The sequence below is a fragment of the Stegastes partitus genome, unplaced genomic scaffold (genome assembly GCF_000690725.1).
Source record: "Stegastes partitus isolate 25-593 unplaced genomic scaffold, Stegastes_partitus-1.0.2 Scaffold471, whole genome shotgun sequence".
Classification (NCBI taxonomy): Eukaryota; Metazoa; Chordata; class Actinopteri; family Pomacentridae; genus Stegastes; species Stegastes partitus.
The window spans coordinates 92,071-115,931 of record NW_007578202.1 but is presented as its reverse complement, the minus strand read 5'-3'; the positions used below and the strand labels follow the sequence as shown (position 1 = coordinate 115,931).

The 23,861-nt window shown below is 39.9% G+C and overlaps 2 protein-coding genes across 10 annotated transcripts in view; one reads left to right on the top strand and one right to left on the bottom strand.

Annotated features, from left to right (window-relative positions):
• col17a1b (collagen, type XVII, alpha 1b) overlaps positions 1-18,902 on the bottom strand; it is a 33,475-nt gene extending 14,573 nt beyond the window's left edge. The window contains exons 1-34 of one of the 9 annotated variants that reach the window (XM_008286807.1): positions 18,490-18,902; positions 17,239-17,291; positions 14,948-15,001; positions 14,696-14,803; positions 13,152-13,472; positions 12,980-13,036; positions 12,826-12,861; positions 12,648-12,698; positions 10,660-10,806; positions 9,743-10,198; positions 8,431-8,514; positions 8,275-8,337; positions 8,033-8,191; positions 7,487-7,579; positions 7,361-7,405; positions 6,944-7,087; positions 3,954-4,583; positions 3,806-3,856; positions 3,694-3,711; positions 3,568-3,594; positions 3,399-3,461; positions 3,206-3,310; positions 3,020-3,082; positions 2,223-2,258; positions 2,017-2,070; positions 1,876-1,911; positions 1,754-1,789; positions 1,596-1,649; positions 1,183-1,209; positions 955-1,026; positions 829-855; positions 691-726; positions 555-590; positions 388-468 (exon numbers count right to left, since the gene is read on the bottom strand). In XM_008286807.1, coding sequence (XP_008285029.1) covers positions 388-468; positions 555-590; positions 691-726; positions 829-855; positions 955-1,026; positions 1,183-1,209; positions 1,596-1,649; positions 1,754-1,789; positions 1,876-1,911; positions 2,017-2,070; positions 2,223-2,258; positions 3,020-3,082; positions 3,206-3,310; positions 3,399-3,461; positions 3,568-3,594; positions 3,694-3,711; positions 3,806-3,856; positions 3,954-4,583; positions 6,944-7,087; positions 7,361-7,405; positions 7,487-7,579; positions 8,033-8,191; positions 8,275-8,337; positions 8,431-8,514; positions 9,743-10,198; positions 10,660-10,806; positions 12,648-12,698; positions 12,826-12,861; positions 12,980-13,036; positions 13,152-13,472; positions 14,696-14,803; positions 14,948-15,001; positions 17,239-17,281 — 3,313 coding nt within the window. In that variant the 5' untranslated portion in view covers positions 17,282-17,291; positions 18,490-18,902. Of the gene's footprint in view, positions 1-387; positions 469-554; positions 591-690; positions 727-828; positions 856-954; positions 1,027-1,182; positions 1,210-1,595; positions 1,650-1,753; positions 1,790-1,875; positions 1,912-2,016; positions 2,071-2,222; positions 2,259-3,019; positions 3,083-3,205; positions 3,311-3,398; positions 3,462-3,567; positions 3,595-3,693; positions 3,712-3,805; positions 3,857-3,953; positions 4,584-6,943; positions 7,088-7,360; positions 7,406-7,486; positions 7,580-8,032; positions 8,192-8,274; positions 8,338-8,430; positions 8,515-9,742; positions 10,199-10,659; positions 10,807-12,647; positions 12,699-12,825; positions 12,862-12,979; positions 13,037-13,151; positions 13,473-14,695; positions 14,804-14,947; positions 15,002-17,238; positions 17,292-18,341; positions 18,449-18,489 lie in introns of those variants that run through there. The other 8 variants (XM_008286810.1, XM_008286809.1, XM_008286808.1 and 5 more) reach the window with 8 other exon arrangements.
• A 4,568-nt stretch (positions 18,903-23,470) lies between these two features.
• sfr1 (SWI5-dependent homologous recombination repair protein 1) overlaps positions 23,471-23,861 on the top strand; it is a 1,343-nt gene continuing 952 nt past the window's right edge. The window contains exon 1 of the mRNA XM_008286802.1: positions 23,471-23,841. Coding sequence (XP_008285024.1) covers positions 23,752-23,841 — 90 coding nt within the window. The 5' untranslated portion in view covers positions 23,471-23,751. The remainder of the gene's footprint in view (positions 23,842-23,861) is intronic.

The window sequence follows — 23,861 nt, the reverse complement described above, 5'->3', positions numbered from 1 at the left end:
TTTAAATTTTCATGTAAATAAATTAAACACAAGAGTTTTGGAATCAAAGTAGATTTTACTTGATTTGTCTTTCAAATTGAGACTGTTATTTAACAATTTGCATGTGTTAACACTTCATTAAAGGTGTTTGATCAGAATAATTTAGGCCAAATCTATAAAATAAGTTTAGTTTAGTTTATCTGTTTATGGACGCTGTTTAATTTTAATAGTTTTTTAAAAATCTGTAAAATACCAGTGTTTCTCTGAAAAACATTTACTGAAAATATTTGCAGCTTTATTTTTTTGGCCTCAATTTTAATTAGGATATTTCATATTTCCCTTTAATTTTTTGCTTTTTTGTTTGGCAGCTATTGCTACAATTTTCCAGTGAAATGTCAGAAAACGGACCTGATAATCCTGGAGGTCCTGCAGGGCCGGGGGGACCAGCAGGCCCGGGTGGTCCTGGGATGCCAACAGAGGTGGAGCCAGCTGAAAAATAAAAGTGACGGTCAGATCTCAAACCTGTAGTCTCATCAACAGTGCGTTAAAATACCAGTTTTGTCCTGTTCTGTTACCTGCATTGATGATTCTTCCTGCCTCACCAGGGTCACCTTAAACAGACACACACATCTCAGATAAGAGATTCACATAAACAAGACAAAAACACTGTATTTTACAAAGAGGAGACCTATCATTTTTCTGTAGTTGTACCTTTGCTGCCAGGTCGTCCTGGATTCCCTGCAATCCCTACAAACATGAAAGTCCATTGTTAGTGTGGAGAACATTTCAGATAAAGAGCTGGTATATCATGGAATCAATGCTACACTACAGCATATGTTGGTGTCGTACCTGGTGGTCCTTGAAGCCCAGGTGTTCCTACAAAAGGGGGAGATATTATGAATAAACCGTCTCATATTACCGACTAATGACAATGTTAATGTAGCAGAAGACTATATTTCATAAGAGCAACTTTACCTGGAAGTCCAGCATCTCCAGGAGGCCCAGCAGGACCTCTGAGTCCAGGTGGTCCAGCATGGCCTTGGTCACCTGAGGGCCAACAATGAAAATAGAACTTTTGAAGATTTTGTCTTCATGTGTGGACTTTAGATTTCAGCTTAACCGTCATATATCTTTGAATTGTGATGGCAATAAAATAATGTTTAAATACGTGTATTTGTACTGCTTCTATAACTAGTGATTTACCTCTTGATCCATCTTGTCCAGAAATTCCTGATGAGAAAAAACAGAGAAATATATTACACATATATAGATCTATATATTGCGTCATTACTAATATACTGAACAGTCAGAAGAGGCTTCATGAGCAGATTCTGCAGCTCCGTGATGGACAACATTATTTAATGCTCTTGGTTTTGCTGCAATAGGTTCATATAATATAGAATTTCAGAAATAGGATAAAAGCATATGAGCGCTAAAGTTAGTTTATATAACCCTATAGACGTAATAAAAACGATTCTACACAATTTTAGGTGATTTTTCCGTGTCTGTCGGTGGTAAAACATTTGTTACGATCACACTCATCACCTTCATTTAACTGAGTCAAAGAATCAATGCTTTACTAATGATATAATTTCTCATTAGGTCCTGTTACTCACCCATTGATCCCTTAGATCCTTTCTCACCATGCAGACCTGGCAAACCAGGATCACCTAAGAAGTGAAACAACTGGATTAGGAAACTCCTGCAGACTACACACTGTAACGTACTCGTCTGACATCTACAAATACAGTTGGATTCACAAACTTGTGCTGACCTTTGATACCTGTGGGACCTCTCTCACCAGCGTCACCTAAAATAAAAAGTGAATTAAACTGTTGTTAAAAACATTTACTGACCCAACAAATCCTGCAAAAACCTGACGCGGCTACAACAAACCTTTCATTCCTTGGAAGCCAGCAAGTCCTCTGTCACCTGCAGAGAGACAACAGAGACTCTCAGTGACTTTGTAGACATTTTAGTGAATACCTTTTTGTAACCCCCTGTATTTATAAAGTGAGTAATGTCAGTGCTGCTCACCTTTAGGTCCAGGTGGTCCTGCTTCGCCTCGGAAGCCCTGAGATCCTGGTTGACCTGCAAGAAAACAGTTCTTGTAAAACACCAGCGATAAAGTCAAGGCTGCCAGTATTTTTTCATCTGAAGCTGGGAAATTGGAGATAATATTCACCTAAGTGGGTAAAGTAAATAATGTAATCTATCGCTCTACGGGAATGAAAGACACTCACCTGGTGTGCCTGGGATCCCGGGAATTCCTGCTGAGCCTGCAGCGAAGATCAATAATTATTAGAAGGAAAACCACTGTTTAACAAAACCGCTATGACAGCTTTTACACCTTATTAATCATGTAAAAGTATGTAAATAAATAAAATCGAATTGAAACTGCCAATAGTTTGAATTAACATTATGTTGACGCTTAAAGGTTTTACAAATGTTTAATTATCCTAAAAGTCCGAAACGGAATGAAGTCACAATATCCTCAAATGAAACACATCACTTTGGGAAAATGAAATTGTAATTAGTGGTAAATAAATAAATGCATTAATGTGTGTTTTTAAAACAAGATAGCACTGAAAACAATAAGCATCTACATTTTTAGCATCAGGAGGCATGTATGAGTACTTATTAACACGTTAATATGAAAAAAAATACTTTATTTATTCATCCCAGAAGGGAAATTCAATTAATATAATATACTGTGTAGGCAAATATGAGAATACAAAGGTTTAATTATACGCTTGTGGTTGTTATTTATGAGTACTGATGGCAGGAAAAGACAGTGCTTTATGAAATGTTTCTACTGGATTTATTAATGCTGTTTGTGTGATTGTGATTTAAGCAGAACAACATTTTAAGTCACATGTGCTCAAAAGTCTTTCGATTCCGATGAAGTAACAAAAGCTGTATCTACAGACTGGCTCTGTGCTGCCACCTGGTGGTCTCTGGAGCTCATACACTATGAGGCAATAAACTCATTTGTTCACTTAATTATGGGAAAAATAAACAAAAGGGAGCTTGAGCTCACCTTTCGGTCCGGGAGCACCAGCAAGTCCAACAGGACCAGTAACCCCAGGCTCTCCAGTAGGACCTACACCAACCAACCAAACAGAATTTAGATTATGTTATGCTATGTTATGTTATCTTATTGTTTCTGAGTGGAGATGAATAACGAGTTATGAGAATGAATAAAACACTTGCTGTGGATTCGTACCTCTTTCACCTTTAAGTCCAAACCCTGGAGGTCCGGGCTCTCCCCTGGGTCCAACTGGGCCCTCACGACCCCTGAGACCTTGTTGTCCCTCCTGTCCGTGATCACCTGGTCAGACATTTAACATACAGACACTCACTCACTCTGATCAGCTCAACAGTTGCATTATGCAGTTTGAAGTGAAGTGTTTCTGTACCTGTGCTTCCTTTCTGTCCTTTGGGACCCTCAGGACCTGCGTGACCCATTATACCCGGAGCACCTGAGGTCAAAGGTCACAGTCAGTAAAATGACATCATGATCCCACACAACAGAACTAAAAAAAAACATAAATTACTGTATAGAAAATGTGAGCAATCCTTCCTCACCTGGAGATCCAGGGAAACCATGATCTCCTGTGACGAGTGAAACACAGAAATACATTTATGGTTAGAGACAGAAGCAGAATTATAACTGAAGAATATTTCTATCAAGAAGTGTGTTTGTTTCCTGACCTTTAGGTCCAGTGTCCCCTGAAAAGAATTTACAGAAGCATAAATTAAACACAGCTCATTGTGATTAACTGAAAAATGTGCTCATTTAGGTTTTATGACTTTAATATTTCACCTTTAGGTCCAGGTGGTCCTCTCTCTCCCTGCACCGAGGATGCTAGAAAAGCTGAGCATAGCAGAAAAGAACAGTTCAGTGGACGTGAACATTGTGTGTGTGTGTGTGTGTGTGTGTGTGTGTGTGTGTGTGTGTGTGTGTGCAGTACCTCTGAATGTCTGTGACTGCATTTCGGATCTTAACATGTGCTGGATGGTCATCTGAAGGGCAGCAGAGTCCACGTGTCCTCCGCCCACACCGGCCCCGAGGCCAGTGCTGGTGCTAAAGCTGGTACCGCTTTCACCAGCGCCAACGCCGCCATGGAAACTGGTACCAGCACCGGTGCCTGCACTGCCATGGAAACTGGTACCAGCACCGGTGCCTGCACTGCCATGGAAACTGGTACCAGCACCGCCACTGGAACCGGCGCCTGCAGCTCCAGCCCTGGCACCAGAAGTACCACCAGCAACACCACCAGCAACAGCACCAGCACCTGCAGTACCAGCACCTGTACCACCACCGGCACTTCCAAGGCTGATGTCGACGCCATTGGTACCAGCAGAGCCACCACCAGCACCAGCAGCAACCCCGATTCGTGTTCTGGAGCCTGATCCTCCACCAGTACCACCAGCTCCCAGGTACAGCGTGTTGTCAGAGGTGCCGCCGGCTCCTCCGCCTTCCACAACGTAGGTGTTGATGTCGTTGGAGTTACCGGACAGTCGACTGGTGCGAGCAGCGGTGACCGAGGACTCGGCCTCCAGCGTCGCCACTCGATTCTTCAGCTTTCTCACGTCCTCAGCTGAGAAAAAACACAACATTAGTTAAGATTTGCACACATTTAAGTGGTGATAAAAAGTTTTAAATCAGTAATTTGACTAACATTTCACAACATTATCTTCATGTTATTCTGATTGTCACTGTCAGTAATCATTTGTGATTTTCGTCTGTCATGTTATGCAAACTACTATTGTGTTGCATTTAGTCACACAATTCACAAAGTAAACTCTGATTACAGAAGTCATTTTTCCTCTCTAAGAGACAGCACATGAACACACCACTCGGACTGAATTTCCAAGAATGCTTCAGAAAGACAGAAAATATCTTTGACAACCTTCTGATAGGAGAAGGTGTATTTGTGTAAATAAAATGTGTATGCAGTTAATAGGAAACATTACACCATATAAATAATGATGATTATTTTTTAAAGTCATCTCAAAAATCACTATTAATGAAGACTGAACAAACATTGTAGTTTTTAAAAAACAACGTCGAAAGACCTGTATTAGACTCAAAAACATATATATAAATAGAAAGTGGAGAAAGTAGAAATATAATAAAAGCAGGCTGCCATTTCATTATGTGTAGCTCAAACTATGTTAATGTGAGAGTTACAGTTATTCTGCATGTCTAAACTAGATCTGAAATAAATATTAATTCCATTAATTAGTATCTAGTGTGTTAACCTATTAATAGTTTTAGTCACTTTTAAAGCAAAAACATACATTTTCTGGTTTCAGCTCCTTGAATATGAGAATTTGCTGCTTATTGTTTCTAATATTTCATATTTTATAGACTTAATTAATCTGAAATATAATCAGTTGAGCAACGCATAATGAAAATAGTCTTTTGTTGCAGCCACAGTTTAAAAAATAGAACTTTTGATTTGATGATATTTGTATAAAGTACAATCTCTACATATCTACTGTTTTCATTGATATATCATTTTTAGAACATCTTTATTTAACCAGTATTATTGTTTGCAGTCACACAGACTGAAGATGTTCAGTCCAACCACAGTCTGACCTGCTGCCTGTTGGACCACTTTAAATCCTCAGTGATGGTAACTAAGGAGGACCGAGTGCTGCTCTATCAGGCATTCTTCATGTCTGGGAATCAAACTGGAAACCTTCCAGTCACTACTGCCTTTATCTAGCTTCTTTTCACTTCCAGTCCTGCTCTGCTGTTAAATCGCTGCTAACCTTTTGCCTCGACGTGCTGCCAAAATCAGCCAAAGTTAAAAAGTCGAAGCGACACAATCGACTTCTTTCATCAGACACATTATTGGGAAAAACCAGAATCAGAGTGTGTGAGCTCTCCTCTGTCAAAGTTGAGGTCTGGTTTGTAGCCTATGTTTAACAAATGAGCAGCAATAAATGTGTGAAAAAATGCTATTATCAGTTCCTCTTTGCAATTTATCTGCGGACTTACAGATACTCACTGAAGAAAACTTGAAAAATGTGATGAATCTGAAGCTGTGTCTGGAGTTACAAGCTCTTTTTCTGCACTATCTTGGGATTTTTGGAAATTTTCATGATGGAAATAATGACAAATTATTGACAAGTGTTCTTTGAAAGTGTAAATAAAGCTAAATCTTCATCTTGCGTAGGATTCTTAGAAAGAGTATGATTTTTTTCCCAACGAATTAGCCCTCACATCTTTTCTACTCTCTAATGCTTCACAGTCTGAAAAACTTAAGACCCACAAGTTAACACACTTGGTATTACTCAACTCATACTTAACTTAACGAGTGTCACTAAATTATTCTAACAAAAAAAATAAATTATAAAGATTACCGAACAGCGTTGTGACCTTCAACCCACTACAGACTAACAATAATGCAAAATCTAATTTGAAGACAGTGGATATCTGCACACTATAAGATCTTAAGCACCAAATAACTTCCCTATATTTGTGTATCAGTCTGTAACTTCTCAACAAGTTGTGATCTGTGCACACTTAGATCCCAAACAGATGACTGCAAATGTTCTTCTTCTTGCTATCACGTTTTTATCAGAATAAAAGAACACCAACAACTCTCTTGCTGCAGGGAAAACCATTGGAATCTCTTATGTCATCAAGCAAAAATTTCCAAAGCTGCTCTGCTGACAATGAATGCCAGACTTTATGTAGAGGGACAGTACCCTCAGATCACATTTCCAGGGAGAAGGAGTGCATTTATTGTCTCGCGGCGCTGTGAAATAATGATCTTTACCCTATAAAAGCTGAAGCACACATTTTATTGGTTCGAAAACAGTCCCTCCCAGACACTTCATGGCAGAGCAGCTCCGGAGCCTCCCAAGGTTTTATCTTTAGGGAGGTTTTTATTTTTTTTTCCCCCTGTGAGTGTAAATCTCATAATGTTGCATAAGTCGGCCTTACCCAGGGCGATGAGGCCGAACAGGAGTCCCAGCAGGAGCAGGGAGAGGAGGAGGAGACCCAGCAGCCACTTCCACCAGGAGCAGCACGAGTCGGAGCAGCAGCAAAATCCACCGCCTCCGAACATGCCGCTGTCCCTGTGGATCTCTGAGGACGGAGCCGAGAGTTAAACACTAAAATAGCAATCATCACGTAAATATCAACTGTTATTTTCCTTATCAGTTAATTTAACATCAAAAATTCAAATGTCTGAATCCCCCAAATATTAGCTTCGCATCTCATCTCATTTAAAGCAACAGAATCAGAATGTGTTTTGCATTTTTCACTACTTTTGCCAAAGCAATGACAGAATCGACTCATTTCAATGATCAAAATTGTTGATCATCTAATTAATTCAGCTAAAATATCAGTGAAAAATACCTGCATAGGTGGCCTTGTCTTTCATTACAACTCCAGGTGATCCATCTGTTGAAGACGTAAACAAGCGTCACTCATTTATTTCTATAATTGGACTCATTCTGTGTTGTGTTTTCAACGTCTGCTCACAGTAACTGTTGCCTGTCTCTGACTTGAGTGGCATCGTCTCAGTGTAGCTGGAAATAAGCTTCTCCTTCTTTATTGAATCTCCTGACAGAGAACCTGGAAAAGAAGAAAATATGTTCACGATACTTAAAAAAAAAAAAAGAAAAAAATCTACTGTGTTTAAGGAGCTGAAAACAACAAAAACAACAAAAAGTAGAAAATGAAAGTTGAAAGAGGAAAAAAAAAGGTTGGTGCTGATGATCTTACTAATCTGATCATGATAAATTGAACTATAACAAAAGCTATTGAGGGTAAATTCATATTCAGGTGAGTTTGCTCAGACTTTTTACTTAAAACCTAGAAACAGAAAATCAGGATGAAGAAGATTTTGCAGCCTCCAACTGATCAATATTCTGCTCATTTAAAAACAGTACTCACACACTGCAAAACCCTGCTTTTACAAATTGTCTAGAGAATTCAAAACTCTATCCAAAGAAAGTTGAGAAACCCTCTTGACACGAGAGAAGCTTCAGCGTTGGTCCAGAAGGGGGCAGCCAGTCAGTGACTCACCTCCTCCTACATGGACGCTGCTGCTGCTGGTGAACTGCTTTCCGCTGTCTTTTGCCAAAATGAGCAATTCTGTGTCCCTCTTGGCTGGAACGTTCTCCTTCTCAGACAAAATGAACTTGTAGCCTTGCTTATAGGAATCATCAGTTTGGGATCTAGCGGCTGCAAAACAAGAGAGAAATTCAGGAATGATTCAAGTTTGATAGTTGTGATGACTTCTCAACAGATGGAGGAATTGAACTCACTTGTAGAAACTCCAGTGCTGATGATGGTGCCGCCGTTTGACACGTTCTTCTGAACACCATATCCTGCAACACCCAGATGAAAGATTTTGAATTATTATTGAGTGTATTTGATACTGTTAAAAAAAGAAAAAAAAAGTGTCAGAAAACTTGTCTTACCCCCGAGGTTGGCGTTGATATTGGTTCCGTTGGTGGTGAGGACGCTGGCAGAGGTGGGCGCCAGATTGTTCTGAAAGCCGTAAACTGTAAGCAGAGATGCAGAGATTTGATGAAGGCCCCTGAGCTGGTAATTTATTGTATTTGGAAGGCTGCTGAGGATGACACCGTCACTGGAGAGGTGCTACTATGATCATTTTAGAGTAACACCAGTTATTAGTCACTGTCTCACTGCTCTAAGGATGTTTTTATTCTCTCATTTGCAGTTTCTCTCCAATATTTTTCATATCTCACTGACATGATGGCGACAAGGACACTTATTGTATTTCAAATTTCACTTAAATGTTTCTTCTCTATAAAGGTTGCTCATTTGTGTCCTACAGTTTTAGCTGTTGTTAGCAAAATTCAGGGAAGTTTTTCCAGGTGGAAATTTAAAAAATAAAACTAAAAAATATCCAAGGGGAATAAGGTGTTAAATGACATAAAATTATTAAACAGCACATGTATGACAAAGGAAAAAAAGAACACCAAAGTGTAAAACACATGGGAGATAGACATGCAAAGATGGAAAAAAAATAAATTTAAAAATTTAAGAAGTAACAGTAAAACAAACATGATGCTCTATATTGTTCTAGTTTAAAAAAAAAAAAAAAAAAAAGACACATCATTAAATTTATAAAACGTGTGCAAATTTCTAGTTTTGGCTGCCAAATAGTCCAAAATTCAAAGATATTCTTCACATTTGAGCAACTGAAACTCCTCGTTTTTGGTTTGCTAGAATCAAAATGTGAGGTGCAGTTCCTAAACATACAGTTTAACTTGATGTAGAAGCTTTATTTGTAAAGTAAACATCAGTGAAAGTGGATTTTAAACGCTACATACAGTTTGTGTTATTTTATTTATATCATGACCAGAATAGAATCTGAATAATTAGATTCAACAACATGAACCTCCAGACCTGTTGATGTTTATAAATTTTACAGACAGTTTCTCAGGCATTAATTAAATGTAGAGTAAGTGACACTAATCCAAAACAGCAGAATTCAGTAAATATCTGCTCGTGGTTCACTAGCTGTTCATTTTGCTTCAGAACTGGAAAAAAGATCCAGTGTTTCTGACTGTATTTGGATTTTATTTTTGAAAACTATCTAACCCCTTTGTGCTTCCCTGGTCTGATCTGTAAAGTTCAAAGAAGAAATATTACAAGACTTATCATAGTGTGTGTTTTTTCATCATTCCTGTGTCCATACTGGATGTAAAACAGCACTAGTCGAGGTGAACTCATCAGGTCAGATTTGTAGACGTTTGCTCTCACCTGACAGGGACGAGGGCGAGGTGGCGCTGAGCGGCAAGGTGCCTCCCGCCATGTTGTTGGTGCCGACCTGGTAGGAGTAGCTGCTGGTGTTGCCAGCGACGACCGTGGTGGAGGTGGAGGGCAGCGTGGACGTGGACCACGAGAAAGTGGGAAGAATGGCGTCCAGCGTGTCATACTGACCTGACCTCATGCCAGTGTCGTACTGGCCTGATTTCAGACTGGCATCATATTGTCCAGACTTTAGACCCGTATCGTAGCGGTCTGATTTCAGACTGACATCATACTGGCTGGATTTGACACCAGTATCGTACTGGCCGGACGTCACAGTGACGTCATATTGGCTGGTTTTGACACCAGTGTCAAGCTGGCCAGATGTCAGACCGTTATCATACAGGCCTGATATGTCAATGGTGTTGAAGCCTGATCTGGCACCAGAGCCAAATGAGGAGGAAACTGCTGAAAAGAAAAGACACAAAGACAAATATGTTGTATATTATCATCAAAGTTCTGCCACAGCTAAACATCTGTTTTAAAGAATAAAGTATAGAGAACATCTGCTTCCATTAGACCCTTGAAAAGGTTTTTAAGCTGTTGTGACATTATTTCCCAACGAAGATTTATATTACTTTTATTTTACAATTCCCTTCAACGTTTTCTTTTATTATACATATTGCATGTTCCTCCACATTTGCTAAGAAAATGGACTCCAGCATGTTTCCACTGCAGATTCCAGGTGAATTGTAAAAAGTGTGATCAGAAACGTCTGTTATTAGAAAAACTACCCTTAAAAGAAAACCAGATGCTTTGGATCGGTGGATGAGAGGCATCTGAGACCGCCTGAAGCTATTTGTGAGGGAGACAGCCTGTCTGTGCATGTACAGTATGCACAAGTGTGCGACTCTATCAACAGTAGATACCTGACTGGGAGGCCACCGAGACGGTCTTGGTCTCCACGCTGGCCTTCTTAGGGACAGGCAGCGTGATGGAGGCGCAGGAGGAGCGCGTGGGGCTGACGCTGTTGGAGCGTCCCTTCAGCAGCTTCTTCACGTCGTCCAGCTCCGTCCCTGCAAGAGTTTGCATAAATAAAGCTCAATGAACGCAACAGTGCCACATCACTGAGAAGTTCACTGCAATGTGTGAGTTTAGTCTGAAAGTCTGCTGGAATAAATGTGAAGTACAGAATGTCAGTGAATGTAATTTCAAGCTACAAATTAGGACAGACACTCAGACCACTACTAAAAATGGTTTGAGGACAGCAAACTATGGCCTTGTGTCTTTCTTTTCATTTTTTTTTTTACTCAAAATATCACTGCTATACAACCCACAAAGTCTAAAGACATACAGACTGTTCTCTGCCTGTACAGTCTTCACAGGATGCATGATTACAAAAAGAATGAAAAAAATATGATTTTTAGCTCTCTGGACTATTTTTGTTTAAGAAAAAAATCCTTTATTTTGATTATTTACAGTCTGTATGTCCAAAGGCTGTTTGCATCAAGCTCACAAGCTACATTTTGCTCATTAGTTTGTTGTCTCACCAATGTAGTCAATAACATAAACCCTTAAAATCTAAATGTATGACAAAATAGTATTTTAAATGTGGCAGTAGCTCATGGCATTTTCATTTATGGTGGTGAAAGTATTTTTATTTTTAATACGTAAGCACTTTTACTTCAGTAGAAATTTTAAATTCAGGAATCTGTCTGAGTAAATACAGTTTTTAAGGTAAGTAAAAGAAGCACTAAAGCACTATAAATATGAATATTTGGTATTACTGCTTTAATGATATCTACTTAATATCCTGTAAAACTATAATGATTAATAGATCAATCAATTACCTGTCAGCTAATACATTTATTTACAACTACTTTGATAACTGATATGAGTAGAAATTCTCTCATTCCAGCTTCTAAAAAATATATATTTGTTCTTTTTTCACTCCTCAATGCCAGAATTTCTTTAGGTTATGTACAAAATGTTATACATGAGCGCGTTATCTTGGCCTTTGGGAAACTGTTGAAACTAATTTTTTGCTGTTGTTGCCATTTTATGCCATTTTCCAGACCAAACAACTAATCGATTAATTGAGAAAACAATCAGCAGATTAATCAGCAATGAAAACATTCATCAGCTGGAGCTGTGATATAGTCATGGGTGTCTTTGTATGAACATTTTCTAAGTTTATCTGTCGAACTAATGCAGTGGGATAAAAAAAAAAAAGTGCAGTATTCCCTTCGAAGTGCTATGAATTAACAATAAAAAGTACAAGCACATCACTTCTGCTTCCTCTTGCTGTTGTTTTTCTGTTATTTGCATGTCAGTAAAAGTACTTCTTCCACCACTGACTGCAGTCAATAAAACTCAGAAATCCAAAAGGGGTGGAGGTGGCACAGCATGACTAACTGTTGAAAAATGCGGATTAAATAACAGAAATGATTCCCTTCAACCAGCAGAGGGAGGCGATGAGCAGCTCCGCACTGATTTGCTTCGACCGAGGAGGCGCAGCAGTGACTCATGTGTGCCGCTGCTGCCACCACCGCAAATTTTGGCCCTCAACTTCTCCTCCATGTGGTTTCGGTGCAAACAAACGCGTGTTCGTCCCTGTTTAAACCTCGCCCCTTCCCACTCCTGCTGATGTATATCTTCTGCTGGGAGGTAACGGCACATGTGTTACTAATTGAGATTTCATGGACATAAACTTGCATGTGAGAAGCGGAATGTGCATTTGCGATGTGCTGAAGTCTGAGCCAGAGCGTTTGACAGCAGCATAATTCAAAAAACACACACACAGAGGAAAAATCTCCCTCAATCCAAGTGGTCCTTTGAATGAACACACTCGGAAAGAAAAAATACTTTGGTGCTTTATGAGGAATTGCATAAGGACAGCATGTCTTCAGTGTCTTACATCTGCAGGCGGTCGGGGAGGCACTTTGTAATCTGGCTCTGATCTCGCTCTCTGGAAGAAAAAAAATAATCACAACACAATGGACAAAGGAATCCTGGTTTAATAAAAAAGCAAAGCACGGACAATTCAGAGTCAGATGGTGCAGAAATAATGAAGGGAGGAGGGCATTATTGAATACCTCTGCTCTCGCTCCTCCCTCTCGTGCTGCTGGAGCCTGAGAGGAAAAAGAAAAAAGGGGGGAAAACACAGGGTCATTTAAGGTAAGGAAGGGCAGAAGTTGGGCATTGAGAGAGTATATAACCCCACATCCTGCAGCCGTCACTCTCACTTACAATAGTTTCCATAATCTTTGCGTGAAAATTCTGGAGAGGAGTTAGCACTGGAGCTCCCTAGAAGAAAACACAATAGTTAAAGCTGAAGTATAAACTGCACCCTTGACTTGTGCCAGCTTCCTTCACTGCTTCTGTTTCATGTCATGCGCTTGTTTCACCGACAGGATCTCACCGTCATAACCTCCCGAGCGGCTGGATATGGTCTTCCTCTCTCGGAAAGCTGGCGACAGGCCTCCTGATGAGCCAGCGGTCTGCGTCCTCCTGGCACCGCCCGACGAGCTGGACCGGACCTTTGTCACGGAGCTCACGAGATAACTGCCCCCTCCGCCGCCTCCGCCACCTCCTCCTCCTCCTCCACCTCCTCCTCTGCTGACACTTCCGTAGCTTTCTCCATCTATGTAGCTCCCTCCACCTTCGCCTCCTCCCGAGGAGTCTCCTCCGGCGAAGATTCCTGAGGAGGAGCTGTAGCTACCGCCGTTCACGCCGACAGCGGCTGAAAAAACACCGTGCATACGAGTTATTATTCATTTCCTGCAACTGTGTCGTCTCTGCACGAATGTGTCGGAGTCACGTGGAAGCGTTTGTGTTGTTTGTGCTTGACATGAGTGACTTTATACTTCAGCTCCACCACGTTTTAAGAGGAAATACTGCATGTTTTACTGCAAAAAACTTGCTGACAGCTTGTTTCTGATACAAAACATCAGAAAACATGAGACCATTTCTATGAATATAAATATTAAAATATAGATTATTGCAAAAATCATAATTCTAAAATTCTATCATGTTCTATTTATAGGTAAAAATGGAGACAGTTGCTTAATTTGTTACATTATTTTGTAAAAAATCATTGATTTTTCAGGGAAAATTTATAAAAACGCAACTAAATGTTGATTTTTTTTTTGTTGCAGCTTTGCTCTTCATGCAGCACATGATTAACTTTCTGCAAATCAGTTGACGCATTGTATGTTGCTGCATGTTGAGCTCACTTATTGTGCACAAGGCATCACCAGCAGTTCATTAAAATCAACTGACTTAAAGCATAAACGAACGTGTTTACAAACTGCAGAGAGTAATTACACTGAAGCTAGAGCGAATTCTCACATCTGACAAATTGAAAACAATCAAACTTTGGTATATTTTTACATTAAACCTCACCTGACTGATTAAATATTCAACTAACTGTCAGTAACGAAGCATTACATTTTACAATTTCTTCCTAAATTTTGTGTAAAAGAGTCCTAACTTGTAAAGCATCAGTCAAATAATCTCAGGAGAGTAATAAAAGGAGGGAAGTACCTCTCCATGAGACGTTGTGGAGCTGAAGTATAAAGTGGCATTAAAATATAACATATTTCAGGTGTAAGTAAAGTAAACTTGCTCCAACTCCACCAGCTACATCAGTAAAATCCTGCATCAGGCTCATGAGAGCATCCATGTTTACTGGATTGAGTAACTTTTACTTTGTGTACATTTATTACTCAATTTAGAACTTTTATCTATAACGGAGCATTTCTACAAGCTGCTGCTTTCACTCGAGCAAAGATCAGTACAACACGTTCTCCACAGTTGCCTAGAAGTTCCTTAAACTTCCATAAAGCACAAACATCTTTCTCTCCACTCGCAGTTAAAAATACAGCGTTGGACATTTCATAACTCTGTCCGAAGACAAAGCCACAACTTCCCAGTTCTGGCCCATGAATGGAAAGTCGCTCTCACATGTAGAGAAGTAAGTTCCACTGCTGTTCTGGGTTAAGACATTCTTCTCCAAGCCCAGCCCTCCAGCACTGCTGGACATATTCCTGTGATTTGATCCGCTGGTTCCCTCTAGCAACGAGAAGACACACAGCAAAACAAGGAGAAGCTCTTACTCATCGGGGTACTTCCTTAAGAGCTATAATTACTGCATTATACTTCTAGTTTACTGACAATAATCAAGGCAAACACGACTGGAGGACAGAAAAGACTCACTTGGTGGGAGAGAAGTCAGCCTGGTTGTGGTGGTTACGGTTTCTGTCACAACTGCTGAAAAGAGAAATAATTACCCTTGTGTACACTGGGTTCCTGTTCATCCATGCATCGAGCTGCTTGTTGCTACATCAAACTTCATTATTTAAACTCTGACATGTTAATCTCGGCTAACAGACGGGAGCGACTTTATGCGTGTCTCGATCTGAATTCACGTCTTGAGTTGTCTTGCTGCAATTTCTGGACAAATAAAACAACTTCATACGATAGCTAGAGGCTTTCTAAATCAAAGATACGTCATTTAGTCGTGTTTTATTGTTTTTATTGGTTATGGGGCCTTAATAAGAGTTATGTCTGGGTTGCCAGGTTGGCTTTTATCCTCCTCCAGCAAGAAGATCCTTTTATAAACTGTTAAAAAACAGCTTAAGGTTTCTGAGTTGAAGGAAATATTAGAAAAACCCTCTGGTTATGGCTATTTTTTAAAACAGAAACCTTTTCTAACTTAAAATACAATTAGGAAGTAAGACTGATAGAACTTCTCATGAACAAACTTCACGGAACTTGACTGTTAACGTCACCAACTGGGAACGTTTTCACGCAAATGTTGCTCTTGTCGGTGCCTTACAATGGATTTTTTTTAAGCATTAAAAGATTTATTAACCACTATTAAAGCCATTAGTTAAACTCTGAAACCCTTGACAGCATGTGATTCCCAATAAACTGGCGCCAAAATGTCAAAGCGAATCGGTTGAGACGGTTCAAATCTTATCAAAATGGCAAATATGTCGTAAATCACATGCTGCAGGTGAAGTTACTAAAGCGAGTGTATAGAAAGACAGTATTTATGGCATGTCAGTCTGTTCTGGGGGCGTCACGGTTTTGATTTTTACTGACAAAAACTTCTCAGAACGAGAATAATTTATTGGACGTTCCCATAAACTTCATGCGCATCTGAAGGCTTTTATCTGCAGAGACGAGTCCCGAGGGTGATTTAATAAAGCGTACAGATAAATAAACTCTATTTTTGATCCAGAAACGTTTCAGTAACTGGATCTTTGTGCTAAGATTTTTTTATTTTCATCTCATGACTTCTGCTAATGTCCTCGATCAACCTTCAGCGTCAACTTGGGTTTTCCTCTTCCACATGTTCTCTCTTAAGTCCAAAACGTTCTCCTCAAGTCAGCCTCTTTAGTTTTAAACCAGACAGAGGCAAAGAAGTGAAAGTCTTTACTGCATTAAAAAAAACAGATTCAATTAAAGTTTGTGTAATTTATGGGTGCAGATAATTGGTTCTAATAACACCCCTCTTCAACCAGGAGGCGTTTTGTTCTCTAGCTGCAGCCTGTTGAGTTTTACTGCCTTCAATTGTAGATCATTTAAATTCCACTTCAATTTCACGCAGCCTCCTCACTCCTGTCCTCCTTCACCTCCTCACTCCTTCCCTTTTAGGGTTTTCTGTCTGTTTCAGGGTCCAAAAACAACTAAACCTGATCACGCTGGTTCTGCTGTTGTTCCTCGACTCTGAAGAAGCCTCCAACAAAAGTCCCAGCTGCACAAAGAGCATCCTAAAATGCTCAAATTCAGCTTTTTCTCTATGCTCCTCCAAACCACATTATCTTGTCTGTCTCTTCTGTAAAGCATATTTTAACTACCGGTTTAAGAAAGTGCGACATAAATAAATTTTGCTAGCGTTCATTTAAAAGTGACATATAAAACAAGAGGACAGAGTGGCTGATTATATGTTTCTCTCGGTTCGTGTCAAACGTATAATCAGCCTTCGTTTGACCTCTCCATCCTTCGTCGCCTTAAAAGTCTTCAGGCCCGGATGAGCTTGACATTTAGCTGTGACTAGAAGAGGAAAACCCGGAGGATGACTTGCACCCTGAGAAATGGAAACTGACACCAGTAAAGTCATGCCAGGACGTTAGTGATAATAAGCCCCCAGAAAAAGAGAGACACCACCATCACCAGGATGAAGGACTCAAAGAAAACTGTGTACTTTTTTAGGTTTTTGAATGCACATTTAATTCCACACCAATCTGTCATTAGGCTCATATTTTTACATCTCTTGCCGCAATGAGGTCTGTGGAAATGAGGTTTTTAGAGAAGCTTCTGCTTTTAGCAACACAAACAAAAGTAAATTCAACAGTTTCGGTGGCAGATTTTGCTGAAATACCCTCAAACTTCCAGCTTTTTTGGGTTTTTCGCGCGTGTTTCGGTTAAATTGACCCTTTGACTTGTGTTTCTTTCGATTTGCAGTTTTAAGACTTGGTGAATAAATTCAAAACTCTCACCCCTTTCTCCCGAGATGTCCATCTGCCTCGTTAACTCGTCCATCCCATCTTATCTGGTGATAAAACATCGACCACGGTCATGCATATTCTGTGCCAGCTGCGGTTAAATTGAGTTTTAGCAAACATTTGATGGGAAAAGGCCAAAAAAAGTTAGGCCTGGAATGACTCGGGTTAAAGGAGAGGCCGCTTGTTTACTTGCACTAATTGGGAGTTTTATCCCGCTGAAGACATTTCATCACATCCTTCTCATGATCACATTTGGAAAACCGCAGTCTCATACTTTAATTTAACAGTTTTCGCTTCCACAACAGAAAGCAACAGGCCTAAAAACAATCCAGGTAAGAAAGAAAAAAAAAGAAGAGAAACTCATTGAACTGTTACCTAAGAAGAAACTCTCCAGACACGTGTAACTCTCATGTGAGAAGTGGTCACAAGAAAAAGCTGCGATCTATAGATTTCAACAGACTTTGTAATTACTTTTCTGCCTTTGAAAAAAAACAACCTAACTAACAAAGGAACAAAAGCAGGCTGGCGGATCAGTGCACAGCTCTGAAAGACCATCCTCCTCACCACACCCTACCAGCCACGGACCTTTAACTGCATGTGCTTCATCTCCTGCACAACGTTTTCTTTTCTTTTAAAGAAAAAGCAGAGACACCTCCACAAAGACTCTCTTTTTTTTCTCTCTCTAATCATGTGGTGCCCAAATCACAATCTTGTAAAGTGCAACAACCATCTCCAGCTATGAGAAAAGCAAACAGTGGAAACCAGTAATCCCCAATGAATTCGCTCCTGCTGACCATCTCGTTAAAAACTTTTATGAAGTTATCTGATATGAACAACAAATAGAAAAGGGTGCTGATAAATAGAGCTGGATACAGCAGGGCCAGTTCCTCTAGTATATTTAGATGGATGTAAATAGATGTAAAACTATCCTGAGATCACAGTAACAGATAATGATCCCCACAAAAAAAGAAAAATCCCCCCCACTGGATTGTGCAAACAAGCCAAGAAGTACTTGTGGAAGATTTATAGGAGTATAGTGGACTTAAAGCCACCCAAGCCCATAAAATCAAAAAATAAAGAACTTGACAGCCCATCACCTAAACTCCCAGAGTGCAGTTTGTTAGTGCAGAGATGCAGCAGGCAGGTGAGAAGAAGAAGAAACATCCGCAACATCCAGCATAAACAACTTTTTCTTTCTTTTTTTAAAGTCTCCAGGTTATTCCAGCGTATAGATCCGCATCCTACCTTCAGCCAGCTCGAACAAATGAAGAAGTTCCTCTCAGGATGATCCGCTGGAGGAACAATAAGTTTATGTGAGGCTGACGCGTCTTGCAGGGATGTTCTTAAACTCCTCGGTCCTTTTGTGCCTTTTCGCTCAACTTTCCCAGGCAAGTCAAAACAGAGATTTGGGCACCGGTCCCAGCCGCGCCCATCAGCGCTGCAGCTTGGCAGGCAGGTGTAGTAGACGGCACGGAAAGCTGAATTTAAAAAAGAAAACAGCGCCTCAGGGAACCAATTAAGCCGTCAGTCTCAGCCCCGCAGACACAGATAGTCGACTGTGAAAAAAAAGAAAGAAGAGAAAAGTGATGAACTCCTCCTGCTGCTTCTGCTGCTCGCTGCTTCAGTCACCAAACTTTTTTTGGGGAGGAGGAGGTGGAAAAGGAGTGATTTTGGGAGGTGGGATTTCTTTCTTTCTTTCTTTCTTTCTTTTTTCTTCCCTTCCTTTGATGCTTTTTGGACAGGAGTGCAGCTATTTCAGGGTCTGCTGATCTATTGTGCGCAGCGAATCCATCCTGCCGCAGCTGGATCACATCTGGCGCGCACATTGGAAGGAGAAACGCAGTATTTAATCTATAAGCTATGGTTACAGCCCCTGTGTTATTACATAACCAAACTGTATTTTACAACACAGGCAGATATTTTTTTTTTCTCACCAAGTCCTCCTCAAAGTAACTTTTAGAGCAACCTTTGCGCAGACTCAGCACATTTGTGCAGCTGTCTGTGGATCGGTTTCTGCTTTTTCCTGTTTACTATTCAGATTAGGACTTCTGATAGCTTTCATGTGACAAGTCTTCAGAAGATGCATCCTTATCTACCACATGCACTCTCTCCCCCCAAATTAAATGAGAGGCTTTTTTTTTTTCAAACTGTATGATCATAATGATATAAAAAAGCATCCATTCATTTACATTTCTGCAATTTTGAGCCAAATTAGACGCTTTATTCCTCCACTGGCAGCCGCAAGCACCAGTAGGCTCCCTCACCCACCACACCCTGTGCAGACATCCACCCACCCAGCATGACTCACGGCAGAGTATGACTCTAATCTGTTCAAATGATGGAAAACAAATGGCCCCAAGGACAGTGTAACGGGAGGAGGAGCTGCTCTCTCCGCTCACATCTATGTGCGAGCTTGAATAATGCCAAATCTTAACGGAAAGCAACCAGGAGGGTGGGGAGAAGCAAAAAAAAATACAAGAAAAAGAAGGAGCTGACTGCCTTGTGAGGCCCTTTTTGGATGAAACACACTCCTGTTAGTGTTTAGGATGACAACTTCTCCAGATAAGGCTTCATTATTTTGCCAGAACGAGGGGGCAGCAGCTTCAAAAGAAGCACATTACATGACAAAATACTTGTTAATCACTCTGGGTTTATCAAGTTAATGTGACATGAACACTAATGATTCTCTATGAATCTACACAGCAGAATGTTGTAGAGGAACCACAAGTTGTCCTCGGGTAAATCAGACAACATTGTGCGACAATCTCAGCAGTGATTGAGTAAATATTGTTTGTAACTGCGGGTTGTGAAGGAATCTGTAAGTAGCTGAAAGGTGAAGCAGCCTGCAGGCATGATTTCTCTCCAGTTTGTTTATTGTGAACCGTAAAAGATGATTTGCAGGGAACAGACACATTGGACATAAAGCTCAGGTTCATCATGTAAAAGTACGTCACTCTGTGTTCTAGGATAGACCGCTCTGCTATAATAAATAAAGTCCAGGAGCATGCTTCATCTGTGGACGCTCCGCTGAGAGAAAGTGCAGACACATTTTGAAGAGAGTGTGTAACTGTTTATTTCTGAAGCTGTTGTCATCTGATTTTGTTTGCACTTGGAATATTTTCGAGCTGAAACAATTAGGTTAGAAATAAGCAGTCATTATTTGGAACACTGATTCATTGTTGAAGTCGGTGTCAAGTTAAAATAATAATAAATTGAAAAAAACTTTTCAGTACAAGCTTCTAAACTGAGAGGATTTGCTGCTTTTCTTTGCCTGGTATAATGGCTATTTGAGCATTTTGGGGTTTTGAGTGCTGATCAGACAAAACATGCAATTTGCTATCATCAGCTTTGCCTGTAGGAAACATGGAAGGCTCTTTAGGGACATTTTATGAAGATAACTGTCAATTTTAAATACATCTGTATATATAACAACTACACATAGATATGTGCAATATCAATACTTTCCACACTCAGAGGAATCTGTGTAATGTCTGAATTTCCACATATGGACGGATTTGTACAATAACAACAATATTTGTGTATATTTCTTTACTTTAAAAAAAAAAATTCCACTGATGTTTCATACATAGTTGCGCATTCTCTTGCTGATAGATAATTAAATGCTTATCTTATCCAACTCTGTTGTACCTAATCTCATCTCATCTCATCTCATCTCATCTCATCTCATCTCATCTCATCTTTGCTTTTAGTTATTGGATCCTGAAGAAACGCTCCCTCATCTTGTTTGTACTACTGCTGTATGTACAGCAAAATGACAATAAACTTGATTTGATTTAATTATCTTATCTTGTAACTGATTAGCTTTTGCGTTGTGTTGAATTTTCCGACACATCAAACACCATCTCTCAGTGGTGATTTTCATTAATTCTGACAATAACAAGTGGTACTGAAAAAAAATGCCAAAGCAACCTGCTCCAGCTCCTTTCCCACAGGAAAACTGCTCTAAAAGAGGTGGGAAAAAAGTATAAGGAGTGCCACAGAAGAAGAAATGAATTAGGAGGGGCTTTGAACTTAAACTTGATAGACACAGTGAGTTTAGAGGTTTCTGTTATGTTGGTAAAACAGATTTTGTGTTATAAGCACAAACGGTCCCATGTGATCAGTTACATAATGTAAAGTTAATTGAGGAAATAAATCAAAACAGTTTCCAGTTGCAGAGCATTATTGCAACATTAACACAAAGAGCTTCAGTACACAGAGAAGCATGGCAACATGAAAAGACAATCTTTTTTTTTCTAAAAGGATTTCAGGCTTTGATGTAGGTGGTCAACGCTAAAGTCTTTGACCGTGAAGGAGCACAGATCTCTCATTCATTCGGAAAAGCTGTGCAATAACCACACTCATCCAACTGGCCCAACAATCATCAGGCTCAAGGTCAAACTGCTGTTTCGAAAGCACTTTATTTTTAAGTTAAAGGCCTTTTTTTTCAGAGCGGACATTTTGCCATTTTATAGTAGAAAAGCACAGGTGTGAATAATAGAGTTACTTATGCTGAGCTCCATTTAGCTGCTTCACTTTCTGGGGGGGCTGCACATGCTGAGTCACTGTCGCACTGCCTTCCTTAATTATATTAATAGCAACTGTGTGTTTCTTATTATGACAAGTCAGAATGTCTGCTGGGAAGAATGTCTACCATATCAAACACCGAGGAGTTGAAAACGACTCAAGTTCCCTGCATGCCAGCTGGTTTTCGGTGTCATTATTTGCATTTTCTATGAATGTGCACTACCGACAAACGCTGTCATCTAAAGCAGATGCTGCATTATGAGGACATTTTGTTGTCTCTTGCAGATAGGCCCAAAATCTAGTTTACAGAGTTTTACATGGATGTATTTGCAGATGAGACACACTGGCACCATGATAAAGTGAAGACTTTCACACCGCAACAGTAGATTAGATAGAGTATCATGTGGAAATTAAAATAACCTGCTAATCCAAAATACAAACCACCTTCTCAGCCAACAAAATCAAATGGCACCACTGCAGTCTGTGCATGCGATAATCACATCTCCTCCAGCAATAAAAGGTGGAAAAAAAGCTGAATATTCTTCCCGACACATTGCTCAACAACTGGAGAATACAGCATTAGACGTAAAGTAGAAAGTAACGTCTTACCACTGACCCATATATGTGCATTGACAGGAATCAATTGCCTGCACATACATGGCACAAAGCCGTATTTTTGAATGCTTGGCATGTGTTTCATGAAAGACCTGGCACCTCCACTCACTGTCTCACGTAGCCTCTAGATTCTGTAAACCCACACTATTGCTATACTTCATGTCTTATTGCTGAGGAGCAAGCACAGTAGTTTATGTCAGCTATTCAAAGGATATAAAAAAAAAAGAAGAAGCACAGAAAACAGTCTACTGACGCACACATAGTAATTATCTTTATCTCTCAGCCCTGCAAGATTCATCCGTGTAAAATGCAAAAAATCCCCAGTTCCCTGGGGTGTGTAATATCACCCTGCCAAGTGCTGATGTTCAAGTTCAAGCAGGATCACGTTTTAATTCACACCTTTCACCCCACAGCTATAGAAAGACACAATTTTTAAAAAAGGAGAAAGAAAAAAAGACAGCACGAGTGTGAAAACGGCCTCAAACAACCGATGACTGGATCGGGCAGGAGGGGTTATAAATAAGTCCCTTAAAAGGGGTGAATCAACTGATGAGAAGAGCTGAATCACAATATGACTCGACCATAGCAACGAGGGTAACAAGAAACAGTTGAACTGACCACAAGCCCACAAAAATTACCTCTACTTTCTGCTACCGTTTTCCGCAGAAGTGTCTGAATTTAATCTCACTAGAACAGCCCTGCCAAATAGTGTCTTCTATGTTAAAAGAAAAATCCTAGTTTATTCTAATACACTTAATGTCATTATTTGATTTGCATTTGTTTTGTTATAATAAACACATGGCTTGTATCTTTAGTTACTGTTCAAGTTTTTTAAGCTTAGAAACAGTAGTTTTATTCCATCACAGCTGCCACAAAAGTCTTTTTTTTATTATAATTTTAACAATTCTAGAAATAACAGGTGAAAAAACCCCAAACAAAGAGTTTAAGAAATAACATAAAAACATCTACTTGTAAAGTTATAGTTTTGTGCCACCAACAACTACAGCTCCCAAGATGCTCTTCGGTAAATACGTCACCAGATTCTGTCCAATCGCTGAGCTCGAGGGTTTTGTGCCGCAAAAATACGGAAAAACAAAAATCTCGCATCGCTTCAGGTTTTACAGTTCAGTCAGTGTTTTGTGAAAACTGGGCTGCTCAGTAGTTATTGCGACAGCGTTTAAGAAAACTCTTTAAAGCTCTTGTGCTAGTTTGGGGTTTAGAGGGGCGTTTTTTTCTGTTTGTTGAGGGAAAAGTAAGTCATTAACTAATACGTGTTTGGCTAACTTAACACAGAGAGCTAAGTTAAACTGCTGTACCGAAGCCCAAAAAGCCGTCAGTTTACATGAGTGTAAGTAAGTTTCACCGATGGAGATCACTCCTAAAGCGAGCAAACTAAAGTCATCTTCACCCTGTTATTCGGCAGAGTCAAGCCCCTGTGACTATAAAGAGGAAAAAGTAAGTTAGTGCTAATTGCT